General features: G+C 59.6%; 1 protein-coding gene across 6 annotated transcripts in view; it reads left to right on the top strand.

Moving 5' to 3' along the window:
• Positions 1-14,381, top strand: part of PACSIN1 (protein kinase C and casein kinase substrate in neurons 1) — a 61,753-nt gene extending 47,372 nt beyond the window's left edge. For 4 of the 6 annotated variants that reach the window (XM_036317425.1, XM_036317424.1, XM_036317428.1 and 1 more), the window contains 9 exons: positions 6,419-6,544; positions 7,452-7,608; positions 8,760-8,995; positions 9,386-9,541; positions 9,658-9,833; positions 10,230-10,350; positions 10,445-10,572; positions 11,188-11,375; positions 11,803-14,381. In XM_036317425.1, the coding sequence (XP_036173318.1) occupies positions 6,482-6,544; positions 7,452-7,608; positions 8,760-8,995; positions 9,386-9,541; positions 9,658-9,833; positions 10,230-10,350; positions 10,445-10,572; positions 11,188-11,375; positions 11,803-11,912 (1,335 nt within the window). In that variant the 5' untranslated portion in view covers positions 6,419-6,481 and the 3' untranslated portion in view covers positions 11,913-14,381. Of the gene's footprint in view, positions 1-6,418; positions 6,545-7,451; positions 7,609-8,267; positions 8,996-9,385; positions 9,542-9,657; positions 9,834-10,229; positions 10,351-10,444; positions 10,573-11,187; positions 11,376-11,802 lie in introns of those variants that run through there. The other 2 variants (XM_036317429.1, XM_036317430.1) reach the window with 2 other exon arrangements.

Raw genomic sequence — 14,381 nt, 5'->3', positions numbered from 1 at the left:
CACAGATTGCAAAAAGGTGCAGGCCAGGCTGAGGGACCCTTCCCCCCATGCATGAATTTCATGCACTGGGCCTCTAGTAATTATAATAATAATGATGATGGTGGTGGTGATGATACCGATAACGAGGATGATGATGATGGTTAAAATGGTGCTTACTGAGTAGCAGGTACTCATTTCCTTCTCACACCAACCCCATGGGGTGGTATCATCATCTCCATTTCCAGGTGAAACAGACACAGAGAAGCAACTTGCCAAAGTCACACAGCCAGTACGTGACAAAGCTGGGGTTCGAACCCGGTCATTCCGCCTGGCCCCAGGGGCAGTGCTCTTAACTACTCTGCTGGCGTGGTAACCTGGTGGGAGTTCCTGGCTTGTCAGGAGAGCAGATACTGCCCTGAACCAGCAAGATCTGGCTTGTGGCAGGGTGGGACTAGGGGCTGCACCAGGGGGTAGGGGTGAGGTAGGCGAGGGCTGGGGTATTCAGGGACGGAGCTGGCTCTCAAAGGGAAGGAGAGTTATTTTGGGGAGAGGTGGATGATGGGAGGGAGGACAGCATGCATCCCGGGCTGGAGAGGGGGGAGGGGGAGCATGAGCAAAGGAGCAGAGCGAGGTGAACACGGGTGGCGGGAGGAGTGGAAGGACAGCACCTGGCAGCCACCTGGATCCTTGCTGCATCTGAAGCCGCAGCAGCGGCTGGGGAGAGACCTTACGTGGCCCCAAGTCAGGCTCAGTGAGTGCTGGGGTCGAGCCCCAGCAGGTCCAGGGGTCCCCAAAGGTGTGGACGGAGTCAGCGAAGAAGGAAGGACACGGAGACAGGGTTCAGTTGATCAGCAGCCTAGCCAGGATCTCTAGCCAAGTTCTGGTCAGGATCTCCAGCCAAGTTCTGTGTCCATGTTCTCTTGCTAGGTTCTCCAGCCAGGTTCTCCAGGTTCTCCAGCCAGGTTCTATCCAGGTTCTCCTGCCAAGTTCTGTTGCCAGGTTCTGTCCAGGTTCTGTTGCCATGTTCTCTCGCTAGGTTTTCCTGCCAGGTTCTGTCTCTAGGTTCTTCAGCCATGTTCTCTTGCTAGTTCTGTCTCTAGGTTCTGTGGCCAGTTTCTGGCCAGGATCTTTTGCCATGTTCTCTCCAGCGAAGTTCTTCTGTCTCTAGGTTCTGTGTAGGTTCTGTGTCTAGGTTCTGTGTAGGTTCTGTGTCTAGGTTCTGTGTCTAGGTTCTGTGTCCTGTTGTCTTGTTACATCTGTATTTATACCAGTTGATTCCAATCCTATCAACCTCTATTCCAAAGGTTAGGGCGTTTCTTATCTCCATTCCAGGGAGTAAAGATTATGTAGCTTAAGCATGATTGTTCATAGTTAAAGTGATTAATTACCTGCCTGGCACTTAGTTAAGGGGTTTTATTCCCTCCCTAACTTCAGGGGAAAATCCCTACCTGGGGAAACAACCTTTCTCAGAGAGGTGACCTTGGTTAAAACACATAGTGCCAAGAACAGTACGCCATATATGCCAGGTCCCTTGAAACAGCAAGGATGGACCAGCTCCCGGCAAGTGAGCCCGTCCATCTCTGGGTGAGGTGAGGAGCGGAGGAGCATGGGAATGTTCGTGGGGCCTGAGGCCCCTGAGACCCCGCTCTGGCTTCCCATGGCCTTGCCCGGGTTGGAGCTGAGTTGGTCCGGAGAACCGGTGACACCATGGAGTGCTGGCTCTGGGCTGAGCACCAGGAGGGAGGGGCCGGGCAGGACTCACCTGGGTCTGGATCTGCTTCCTCGCTCTCCCTGCTGCGTGTCCTTGGACACTTTGTTTAACCTCGGAGTCTCAGGGAAGAGGGGGAAGTCTATACCCTTCTGAATGGGTTGCTGAGGATGAGAAAAAAAGTGTGTGAAGAGGCTGGCGCATAGTAGGTACTCAAAATGGTTAGCATAGTTGGTGTAAAGGGGATGCAGAGGGGGTAACTGATGGCCAAGGCTGTTGGTAGCTATCCCGCGTGCGTGCTGTGTGCGTGCTGCAGGATCCCCGCGGGGGGCCCCAGCCTGGGGGGCAGGAGCGTCCCGGGGGATCAGGGAGAAGCACCCTGGAGCTGGATCCAGGCGGCCGACCAAGAGGTGGGGAAGGGGATGCCCGGAGAAGCGGGGGCGTGGCACAGGACGGGTGGGATCAAGGGTTCCCTTTATGGGAGTCTGGCTCTTGGTGACTGTTTGGCTCTGGGGTACAGACTTCAGTGCTTCTGCCATTTAATGAATGAATGTTCCACAAGGTTTTTGGCATTTATTCATTCATTGAACAAAAATGATCGTGCACTTCCTCTGTGCCAGGCACTGCTCTGGATGCTAGAAATACAGCAGAGAACCAGGCAGGCGTGTAGAGCTGACATCTAGTGGGAGAGGAAGACACAAATACATGACTACTCTGATGTTGACAGCCTATCCAAGAAGAATAAAGTGAGGGAAGGGAGAACGGGGTGGGGTGGGGGTGCTGGGGTGGAAACAGAGTTGCAAGCTTAAGTCGGTGAGGGGGGTGGGGGGTCAAGACATTTGAGTGGACCTGGCAATCTGGTGGGTGACTATTTCTAGCAGGTGCAAAGGCCCTGGGGTTAGAACAGCGAGGAAGTTAGTGGAGCTGGAGGAGGGTGAGAGTGGTGTGAGGTGAGGGCAGAGGGGTGAGGGGTGGGACAGCAGGTTATGCAGGGCCTCCTGGCAAGGAATTGGACTTTTATACAGAGGAAATGGTGTGTGTGTGTGTGTGTGTGTGTGTGTGTAGGATTCTGAGTGGGGCAGTGGTGGGATCTGACAGGTTTTTCCAGTTTCCCTCAGCTGCTGTGTGGGGGGCTGGGGAGAGACGATGTCAGAGGTGGGAAGACCAGTGAAGAGGCTGCAGGAGTGAAGGCGCTGGGTGTGCGGCGGGAGGAGAAAGAAGAGCACTGGCGACCCCAGGCCTGTGGTTGTGCGTGACTAATGACGGAGGAATCCACGAAGTGGCGTCCATGCCAGGCCTGCCCTCTCCAGGCTCATGCCCTTACTTCCTCTGTCCCTTCCTGGTGGACATGACCGAGGCCCCTGCCCTCCAGGGTCTGGCTGAGGCAGCCGGCAGTCGCCTGGGCCGGAGAGAGACACTTGCCTCCTGGCCCCGTCTCTCCCTGGAGGCAGGGTCAGGCCCGCAGGAGAACCTCACATCCATAGTGTTCTCTGTGCTTCCAAAGAGCTCACTATCCTTTCATCATCTGACCTTCAAAATAGACACAACTACTGTTTTCCGTCATGTGTGTTAGAAAACTGAGACCCTCAGGGACCCGGCCGCGCTCTCGCTGGCAGGTGGCAGAGCCGAGGGGAGCCCCGCGCCACCCCCCCAACCCCACCCCAGTTCTGCAAGCGGAGGGTGAGAACGCACCAGGCCGCGCTGAAACGGGACCACCACCCAGGATGACAGCAGCAGCGACAAGTCAGCAGTGGGAGCGGCTGCGCTCTCTCACAGTCCGCCTGGGCCCTGGGCCCGGCCTGCAGTGTGGGGTGAGAAGCTGCCCGCCTTACAGGGTGGTGTGAGGACTCGGTGGGTTAAGACCTGGGAACCGCCCTTGGCACAATCTGTGCTCCGTAAATGTCAGCTGTCATTATTAATGATTATGACTAATGATAAAGGGCTCTCAGGGCCACAACACGTCAGATGGGCATGGAGCGCATTCGATGGGCTGAGGAAAGCTAAGCGTGCGTGGGCTTGCCCGCGGGGAGGGTCAGACACCGGCCGCTCGGCTTCCTGACTCGGATGCAGTGCTGGCACCTACCGTTCGCGCCTCAGACGGGGAGTGAGAGGCAGGGGGCGGTGGGTGGTGTGTCTGGCCACATGGAGCTGCGGGCTGACCCTCCCCAGCCGTGACTGTGGTATTCCTGAGCCCCTCTGTGGGGTCCAGCCGGGGCTGGGGTGCGCCGGACCCTCACCCTCTGGTCTCATCCTTAAGTTGGGCCCCGTTATCCTCACTTCCCGGCAGGACCCAGCAAGGCCATGTGAGTTGCTCAGGTCACACAGGACAGGGACCCTGAGGCTAGAGCTGTTTCTATTGCACGTGCTCTCTCAGCTGGGAGGGACCATGGCACGTCCCACCATCCTGGGTCTGGACAAGGTGGAGCGTGGCCTCTGCCAGCGTGCCTTCCTCCTGGCCCGACATGCCGCCTCCATGCTTCAAGTGCGCCCTCGTCCTGCTCCCAGCTCCCGCTGCTCTCCTCCAGGAGGGTTTTAAGAAATAGGCAATTTATGCACACAAGGCAAATGTAAAAGGCATAAAAGAGTTAGTGAAGAACCTCCCACCCCATCCGCCAGCCCCCCACTTCTACCAGCTTCCAAAAATGTTCCCGCGTTTGCATGTCCACCTGCCATAGAGCCAGGAGTACCGCGGCCTCGCTGCTCTGCGCCTCGCTCCTTTGGCTTTAGGCACGTGGCTTGGAGGGTGCGTCCAGGACCAGAGCATTCCACGGCCAGCCGGCACCTCCTCTCGCTGAACCGGCCCCCGGACGCGTCCGGGTCGTGTCCGGCCTTCGGCTTTTCCAGGCAGATCGGCTGTAAATCCGGTCGGGCAGCAGCTGTTCGCCCCGCTGGCTGGACGGGGAATTCCTAGGACCATGGGGTGCGCTGGGTGAGGGACGTGTGCCCCTGTGACTGTGAGAAAGGTCACCAAGGCTGTGTCCAGGGGTGCTCTCGACCTTCACTTCATGAGGAAGTCCCCCCATCAGCCGCACACTGGGGGGTCCCCAGGTTCTCTGTAACTTCAGGGGCTGTCGGTGGCTCTGGTCCAGGGATACTTACCTAGCCTGGCTGAAAGCCCCCATCACATATCCCTGCCTTTTACTCCTCCATGCCCAACCCAACGTTTTCCTCGTGAAGCCAGTACTGCTTTATAAGTGAAAAGTGCCAAATTGAAAAGAAAAAAACTCAGGCTCATTTCTTTGTCCCTTGATGAGCTCCAGCTGCCCTCTCTCCACCCACACCCGCTGGACGTAAGTTTGTGAGAAAGTGAGTTGGTGCTAAGGGGAAAGGAACGAAGTCGGTGCCTGAGAGATGCAAGGAGGCAGCCCTGGTGATGGCTGGGCAAAGAGCACTAGCCCCCGGACAGGTGGGGAGACTGAGGCCAGGGAGGCAGGGACCTCCTTCGCCCAGGATCCTCATGTGTGAATGCCCTTGTCCTCGGACCACAGGTTGGGCTAAATCGTGCAGAGGCCAGCACTCCCCCAGGTGTCCTCATTGGTCAGGGTTCCCAGTCCCTGAGGTGACAGTGCAGAGCCAGGGAAGTGACCCTGGGCCCAGGCTGTCAGCTTGTAATGGGACCAGGCCTGGCTTGGCCTCACTGCCCCTTTGAAGACCAGGCCCCTGGCCCTCTGGGTCTAGTCTCCTTATGACTGAGCCATTCTACTGAACTATTCCTGCCTGGGTGGCAGTGAGCACTGGGTGGGGGTGGGTGCAGGGCAGTGCCTACCCCAGCCCTGGGGCAGCACATGGCCTAGATTGGACAGCCGTGATGCCGGCCGACAGTTCCAGGCCACACGCAGCTGCCTGCGCTCACACAGATAGCAGCGGTCTGACCTGCGGGCCAGGAAGCCGCATGTCTGGGACTCTTAGGGACATGGAAGCAGCTCATTGAAGCCTTTGGGGCTGGGCACAGGGCAGCCAGAGGGCCCCGCAGCTCAGGGAACTCAGGAGGAGCTCAGCCTGGGTGGGGAGGTAGGAGGGGACAGCAGTCATTTCCCAGGGAACTTGGTCCAGGCTCCAGGTGGGGCGTTTGGGGAGGATTTAGGGGTTGAACCAGGGACCCTACGTTGGTGGAGAGCTTAGGTGGGTGTTTTGGGCCTGGTGCAAGGACCTGCCTGGGTTGGGGTGGGCAGTGCTGAGGGGGGCAGATTGAGATGCCAGCTGCAGTTCATTGAGCTCTAATGGTCCTACAGGGTGTCAGGCCTGGGGCAGGGGGCAGGGGAGGGCGCGGAGAGGGAGAGGGGGCTGCATGGAGGTAAGCCTGATTGCTGGCCTTGAAGATCTATGTGTCTACGAAACAAACCACAGATTTATAGAAAGCAAATACGCGATTATGTGGCTCTAACTTTCAGCTCTGAGTCCAGGAACACGAAGCAGCGGCAGGTACCATGTCCTGGTGGCTGGGGCAGGCTTCTGAGAGCGGTGCCCACACTGGAGCTGGAGGATGGATTTGGGGGAGAGCGGATGGAGAGGAGATGGAGTGAGAGGTGGGAGGTGGGCACGAGGGGCACTGCGGGGAGACTCCTGGGGCCACGCTGGGGACGGTTGGTGAGCCAGTCCCCGGGCAGGAAGTCCCGGTTCCAATGCCAGGCTTTGTCTGGGGAGCCCTCATCCCCGCAGCAAGTCGGGCCCGGGCCTGACGTGGGGCATGTGGACCATGTCCCTCATCTCCAGGATCTCTTTCCTCTCCAGCGCATGAGCAGCCCAGCCTGCTGACCGCCGCTCCCCGCCTGTCCGTCCTGCCACAGCCACACCATGTCCGGCTCCTACGACGAGGCCTCCCTAGCTCCGGAGGAGACCACCGACAGCTTCTGGGAGGTGAGGTTCTGATACTCCCCAGGTCCTGGGGACCAGACGGCGTAGCCTGGCTGTGGAGGCCCGGCTCCAGCTTCCTCATGGCCTCGGGCCTTGCTCCCCAGCCCCTCGGGCCTCTCCAAAGCCCTCCATGTCCAACAGCCTACGACCACCCACTGAGCCCAGGGCCCCCTGCCCACACCTGCCCCTGGGGACATCCCCTGGTATTTCATGGTGTAGAACAGGCCCCTCCTGGCCCTCTGCTCCTGGGGCGCTGGCTCAGAGTCCTGGCACTTTACATGGGCTCACACAGCCTTTCACAGCGGCCCCCCGTCCCACCCCCGTGGAGTGAGCAGGCGCGGAGCACTGGTCCCAGGGAAATGGAGTGGAGACAGGCCAGTATTTCAGAGCCTCCCAAAATATTTGAAACCCAGAAAATGTCTTTTCTATTGGCTTATGAAACCCAAAGTGGAAACTGCCAAACCTAAAATTAATAAGTGTTTAATGAGATGTCTACAAAACATAATATTATGTCAAGAAGTTGCAGCTCAACTCAATGCTTATGACTCTATATAAATAGATTTAGCTCATAAGAATGAAATGAATAATTCATTTGGCCCAAGTCCAAATTATAAAAAACCTTCTGTATTTGTGGCAGCGACAAAATTGTGTTTAAAGTGTGAGGAGGGAGTGTATAGACAGGGGTGTGAGGACGGGTGCCAAGTCGTTGAAAAGCCAGAGGGTCCCGAGGCGCACTGGGATGGTGGTGGCGGGCGCCCCCTGCAGGACGCGGCGGCCAGGGCGGGCGATCGCCACGGGCGGGGAGGCGGGGAGGCGGGGAGGCGGGGAGGCGGGGAGGCGGGGAGGCGGGGAGGCGGGGAGGCGGGGAGGCGGGGAACCATGCGAGTCGTGCACGCTGCTTGGCCGCCAGGTGGGGAACTACAAGCGGACAGTGAAGCGCATCGATGACGGGCACCGCTTGTGCAACGATCTGATGAACTGCGTGCAGGAGCGCGCCAAGATCGAGAAGGCCTACGCGCAGCAGCTCACCGACTGGGCCAAGCGCTGGCGCCAGCTCATCGAGAAAGGTGCTGCCCTCCCCTCGCCCCCCCCCTCGCCCCCCCTCCACCCCTGTGCCCATCCCCTGCGCACACCCTGGACCCTAACCCCACTGTCTGGATCCTGGGAGCACCCAGCCACCTAGATGCACCTGCAGCCTCCAGCCACAGGGCCTTTGTCCCCACACCTGCACCCCTCCCCTCCCAGACCAAGCCAGGTCTCCCTGCACTTCAGCTCAACTTTGTACAGTTTTTGTTTGGATATAAAACAAAAAATCCCCAAACTTTGTATTTTGAAATAATTTTAACTCAGAGAAAAGTTACAAGAATAGAAGAGAACTACATACCCTTCACCCGGATTCACCAGTTCACATTTTACCACATCGGTCTTACCCCTATTTATATGTGTGTTTTTTAAACATTTCCGTTGGAGACACGCCCCTTCACCCTAAATTCCTCGTGTATCTCCTGAGAATAAGAACACTCATGTAGCCATGGTTCAGCTATCAAATTCAGGACATCTACTACGGCCCATAGGCAAGTTTTATTATAGCCATTGTTTGCTGGTCCAGGGTCCAATTCAGAATCAGATACTGCATTTCGTTGTCATGTCGCTAGATTCCTTTAATCTAGAACAGTTTCAAATTGAAGTTTACATATATTGATTAATGTTTTTTCTCTTCCACTAGACTCCAAATTCCATGAGGGCTAGGGCTGGGCCTATACTGCCTGGCACACTGCCTGGCACAGAGTTGATGCCAGTATACAGAGGAGCAGACTGTGGGATGTCTGGTCCCAGTAGCCTCCTGGTACCTGTCACCAGTTGGTTCTTCGGTTTTGCACTCAGCCAACATTCCTGGAGAACCGACTGTGAGCCTGGTGCTGTGCTGGGCTTGTGGGAGCTCACAGGGCTGAGGCCACCCCCACCCCCCGCCCCCACCCGGGGCTCACAAGCTGACAGGGAAGATAGGGTGGAGACAGAGAGGCAGATGTGTAAGAATTCAGTGAGGCTGCAGGCTGAGGTGTGTGACAGAGCAGTCAGACAAGCCTTTCTGGCGGAGGTGGCTGTACTTGGGCCCTGGAGGACGGAGAAAACTGTAGGGAGAGCAGAGGAGGGTGGTGCGAGAGGCCCCCAGGCAGGGGATCGTGCAGGCCTCGGGACCCCATGGCCATCTCCTCAGGCCCACAGTATGGCAGCCTGGAGCGGGCCTGGGGTGCCATCATGACGGAGGCGGACAAGGTGAGCGAGCTGCACCAGGAGGTGAAGAACAACCTGCTGAACGAGGACCTGGAGAAGGTCAAGAACTGGCAGAAGGATGCCTATCACAAGCAGATCATGGGCGGCTTCAAGGAGACCAAGGAGGCTGAAGATGGCTTCCGCAAGGCCCAGAAGCCCTGGGTCAAGAAGATGAAGGAGGTGCCCAGTGGGCGGATGCTACAGATGGGGCGAGGGTGGGCGGCTGAGCTCAGAGGGCCAGTCTGACCAGAGGGAGGGGGTCTACAGATGGGGTGGCGGTGCACAGCCCTCTGGGGTTGTGCCATGGGGGAGCAGGCCATATCCCCAGACAGGGCAGGCACTGCTGTGCCCGCCAGGAGTGTGTCCTGGGCAGCAGGCTGTGCCGTGCAGGGAGACCTCCACAGGTGGGCGCTGCTCCCAAATACCGGGAGCCAGGGCCTGCATCCCTCCTTCCTCTTCAGACTGTGCTCACAGCTCCTGGCAGAGCGGGCAGGTGGGAGGGTTGACGAGTGGCCATATTTGCTCCAGCTCACAAGTAGGAGGCCTGCCGCCTGTTCTGCTTCCCCACAGCTAGAGGCAGCCAAGAAGGCCTACCATCTGGCCTGCAAAGAGGAGAAGCTGGCCGTGACACGAGAGATGAATAGCAAGACGGAGCAGTCAGTCACCCCCGAGCAGCAGAAGAAGCTGCAGGACAAAGTGGACAAGTGCAAGCAGGATGTGCAGAAGGTGCCAGCCGGGCTGGGCTCTGAGGGCCCTTGGAGTGGGCGGGGCTGGCCGCTGCAGGCCTGGGCCTCACCCCGCCCCCCTCCCCTCATCCCCCTACCCGTGTCTGGTGCCTATAGACGCAGGAGAAGTATGAGAAGGTGCTGGATGAAGTGGGCAAGACCACACCTCAGTACATGGAGGGCATGGAGCAGGTGTTTGAACAGTGCCAGCAATTTGAGGAAAAGCGGTTGGTCTTCCTCAAGGAGGTGCTGCTGGACATCAAACGTCACCTGAACCTAGCCGAGAACAGCAGGTAGCTGGGCGGGGCCGCACGGTGGCTCGGGCACAGCCAGCAGAGGGTAGAACGGGGTGCGAGGCATCCCGGGCCCCATGTTACAGTGACAGGAAGGGGAGGGCTGAGCTGCAGGGGCCCAGAGAGAAGAGGCTCCACGCCCAGTGGCTGCCTGGTGCAAGCCGATGCACACTAGGTGCTCAAGGCACATGCACGGACAGATGGGTGGGTGGCTAAGGGGGGGTGGCGAAGGGTGGCCGCTGGGCATGCCCACATGGAGACTGCTCCTGGGGAAGCCTGCCTGATTCCCAGCCGGGGGCCAGCACCCTGGTCCCTTGAGTGGGCTCCTGCCCTCACCAAGGATGAGAGGGGCCATGTGCATCTTGCCCCCCCACCCCCCCGTCTCCCTGTGCACAGCTATGTCCATGTGTACCGGGAGCTGGAGCAGGTCATCCGGGGGGCCGACGCCCAGGACGACCTCAGATGGTTCCGCAGCACCAGCGGCCCTGGCATGCCCATGAACTGGCCCCAGTTTGAGGTAAGGATGTGTGGGGGTGGGGAAGGGGTCTGAGAAGGCTGGAAAGGGCCTCGGGGAGCACCCCCAGCCTGACCGCTCCCCTGGCGTCCACCAGGAGTGGAACCCAGACCTCCCTCACGCCACCGCCAAGAAGGAGAAGCAGCCTAAGAAGGCCGAGGGGGTGGCGCTGACCAATGCCACTGGGGTGTTGGAGTCCACGTCCCAGGCTGGCGACCGTGGCAGGTGAGTGTCTCCTGTGGCGCTTCCTACAGGCCAGGAATCGCTGGAGATTTACCGTAAGACACAAGAAATGGTCTAGATCACAGCATCCTCATTCTCCTTTCAAAAATAGTGATAGCGAATCCTTTGAGGGCACCTACTGTGTGCCCGGGGACTGTTCCAAGCATTTCCACACATTAACTCACTGAAGCCTGCAGCATTCTGAGAAGCGTGTAAATATTCCCATTTTGCAGATGGAGAAACTGTTACCCAGAGAAGTGAAGTGATTGCAGGTCACACAGCTGGTTACTAAGCCTCAGGGCCAGGATATGATGCCCAAGAGTCTGGCCCCAGAGTCGTCACTCTTAACCACTAGATTGTACTGCCCCTCTCCGGTGAGGAGTCTGGGGTCCCCTTCAGCACCCCCTCACTCTAAGGCCGAGTAACAATGCTAAGAGTCTTGTCTCCCATCTGTTTAAAGAGCTGTCAGTGAGGTCATTGGCTCAGGACCCCTCTTACAAAGGCCGCCCCTGCTCTGGGCTTGGTGAAATGTGGGGCCAGCGCTCTGGCTGGGCGGAGGGGCAGAGCTGGGCACGAGGTGAGAGGCAGTTCACGCTCGGCCCTCTCTCTGCTTCTCAGCGTTAGCAGCTATGACAGGGGCCAGCCTTACGCCACTGAGTGGTCAGACGACGAGAGCGGGAACACATTTGGGGGCAATGAGGCCAATGGGGGCGCCAACCCTTTCGAGGACGACGCCAAGGGGGTGCGTGTGCGGGCGCTTTACGACTACGACGGCCAGGAGCAGGACGAGCTCAGCTTCAAGGCTGGTACGATGGGCGGGGCCTGAGGGCGGGGAGGGGCGGGGCCTGAGGGCGGGGAGTGCGGGGATTGGCGGCGAGTGCGCTGTGGGCGGGGCCTGGCGCGCGGGGTGTGGCCGGGACCTGGCGTGTGACCTCAGCCTGAGGGGGGCGGGGGAGGCCTAGACTTCACTAGAGAGTGGTCGCTGGGTGCCCGGGGCGGGGTCAGGACCTCAGAGTAGCGTTGGGGGTTAGGCCCGACCTGGATTGGGGGTCCCCGACTACTGACCTGGGAAATGAAGCTGGAGGCGGATGCCTGGGTGTGGCTGGGGCTGGTCCCCTGGGACTTTGGGGCGATATGGGGGAGGGTTTGGGGTGGGCCCAGCATCAGAGTATGGGAGGCCGGGGGCCGCCCTTCCGAGCCCCTTTCAAGGAGCTCCTCTGTGTCCCCTCCCAGGAGATGAGCTCACCAAGCTGGGCGAGGAGGATGAGCAGGGCTGGTGCCGCGGGCGGCTGGACAGCGGGCAGTTTGGCCTCTATCCCGCCAACTACGTGGAGGCCATCTAGCTGCCCTGCTCCCCTCCACCCCCTTAGTCCCCCCACCTCCCCTTCTTTCCCACTCTTGTCACCCCCCCTTGCCATAGAGTTCCAGACATATTTTACGATCAAGCTTTTATTTTTTTAAAAGTCAAAACAGAACAAAACAAAAAATACGAAGAGATGGAGCATCTGCAGGGCCGCCAGGAGGCCCGGCTGGTGGGACTGGGGTCACGGCCCCTGGGTAGGTGAGGGTCTCGGGCTTAGCCCAGCAGAGACATCACAATACCCACGCTTTCGATCCCACCAGTCTCCTGAGCTCAGAGATGTCTCCTGGACCCTTCTATCCGCGTCACTGCCCCTCCCCAGGCTGCAGGCACCTGTCCCGCTGTCGCTTCCCCTGGCAGGTTTCTGACTCCTCCTCCTGCCCCACCCCTCCTTCCCCCACAAGGGGCTGCCCAGTGTTTAGTCTTCCGCCGTGCCCTGGGGAGTGCCTGCCCGGTCTCACCCTCAGGACTGGTGGCCCTGGAGGAGGAATGGTCACCTTCGCCCAGAGGTGTCCAGGGGTCCCCGTGAAGAGGTCCCGCGGCAGGTGGTGACAGTGTCACTGTGGTGTAGGCGTGAAGGGGGGCAGGCCCTCGGTCCTTCGGCACCAGGCTCAGCTGAGGGACCAGGACTCTGCTAGGGCCCTTCTTCCCAGCTGCCCATCCTTCAGAGCCGCCCCCTTCGGCATTTGCAGAGACACAAACCCCCATCCCAAGTCCTAGGCAGGGGGGAGGGGCCCCAACGCCCAGGGCAAAGCCAGCAACCGTAGCAGCTTCCTCCCATTTCCCGGGAGGAGGGCACCTTGCTCACCCTCCCTCCCTCCCTGCACACCCATCTAAAGCCAGAGCCTCACTGGGTTCGGCCAGCCTTCAGACCGAGCCTTGGGGCCTCCCATTCCGCTCCCCTTCCATGGCCTGCCTGGGGAGACACCGCAGCGTGGGAGCTTCCAGCCGGGGCCCCTCGGGGAAAGCCCGCAGCCAATAGGAGAGGCCTGGGGTTGGCAGGAGGGAGGAGCCCTGGCCTAGGAGCAGGGCAGTCACGAGTCTTTCTTCCTTGTCCTGTCCCCACAGTCACAGCCCTAGCCCGGAGCACATGCCCCTGCTGGCAGCCCCGGCCCCCCCTCTCCAAGCCGGGGTCTCAGCTTGAGGAGTTTGGGGTGGAGGAGCAGGGCCTGCCCAGAGCGGCTTTCCTGTGGCTGTGAAGGAAAGTGGTGCTGGGTTACCGAGGGTTACTACTAGGGAGTGAGGACGCGTGCTTGGGAAGCAGGCCAAGGCAGGACGAGACCCCAAGAGGAGGGGCCTGGCTGGGAGGGAGTCTCCCAGAGCCTGGGGGTGAGGCCTTGAGACTCCCTGCGGTACCAGGGGAGCCACTCTGGGCCTCAGGACTGCAGACCCCTCCCCACTCCTGTAGCACCTGGCCCCCTGGGCCTCTAGGTGAAGACAGTGTGAGACCCCAGCCCCGCTGTCGCCCCTCAGCCTCTTGCTCCTCGCTTCTCCCCACAGCCCCCGTCAGGTCAGACCCCGGCCTTAAGCCTGGCCCTGTCCATGTGAGCACAGAGGGTCTTGGCAGACTGGCCAGGGCCTGAGCTGGGGCAGGCTTCCCTCAGGGCCAGGGAGGGGGGTGGGGACAATAGCACCCCTAGGGACAGGCACACTAGCCCCCCACAGCACCCCCTTTCTTGTCACTGCTCTCTGAGCCTCTGTTACATCCTGAGGTGTGTCCTAGACCCCTCAGAGCCCGGAGCGAGATTCCGGAAACCCTCAGCCCTCCCAACTCCAGAACAAAAGCCCCTCCGCCCCTCCAAGCAGGAGCTGGGGTGGGGGCCTCTGCCTTCACCACCTGCCCCTGGAAGTCAGAAAGCTGCACCTTTGCACCATGGGGCCTGGGCTCCCCCGCTCTGTGCCAGCAGCTTCCCAGCACCTGGGGAGGGGCGGTGCCCTGCTGTCACCTCCGCACGCTAGCTGCCCACTCCCGGGCAGGGACTCAAAACCCCATTCCTTCTGAGCATTCGGTCCCAGGTTCCTCAGGCCGGAGCGGAGCGGAGCGTCTCACGTGGAAGACCCCCTGAGCTCCCGGGCCCGGACCCGCGGTCAGTGCTGGTGTCAGGGCCCTCAACTCCGCGTAGGGGCGGAGCCCCTCACTGTGCCCACCAACTCCTGTAGCTGCAGCGCCCGCCCTCGGGCTCAGCGAGTAACGTGTTTCATCCCAAGTCAACCATGTCTCAGCCTGGCTCTGCAAGAGGCCGGGGCTGCCCTGCCACGTCTGCCACCCGGCTCCTGACTTCATTGGTCCGACACTTGTGACACTCCAAGAAGTGCTGTGGTCTCAGCAGTGCACCTGTTTTGTACATGATTGTGTAATTTAAAGGTATATAAATATAAATTATATATATATATATATATATATAAGCTGTGATTGTATGACCGTGGATAAAACCAGAACTGTGTCAACCTG

The sequence above is a fragment of the Myotis myotis genome, unplaced genomic scaffold (genome assembly GCF_014108235.1).
Source record: "Myotis myotis isolate mMyoMyo1 unplaced genomic scaffold, mMyoMyo1.p scaffold_m19_p_7, whole genome shotgun sequence".
Classification (NCBI taxonomy): domain Eukaryota; kingdom Metazoa; phylum Chordata; class Mammalia; order Chiroptera; family Vespertilionidae; genus Myotis; species Myotis myotis.
This window is presented reverse-complemented; position numbering and strand designations above follow the sequence as displayed.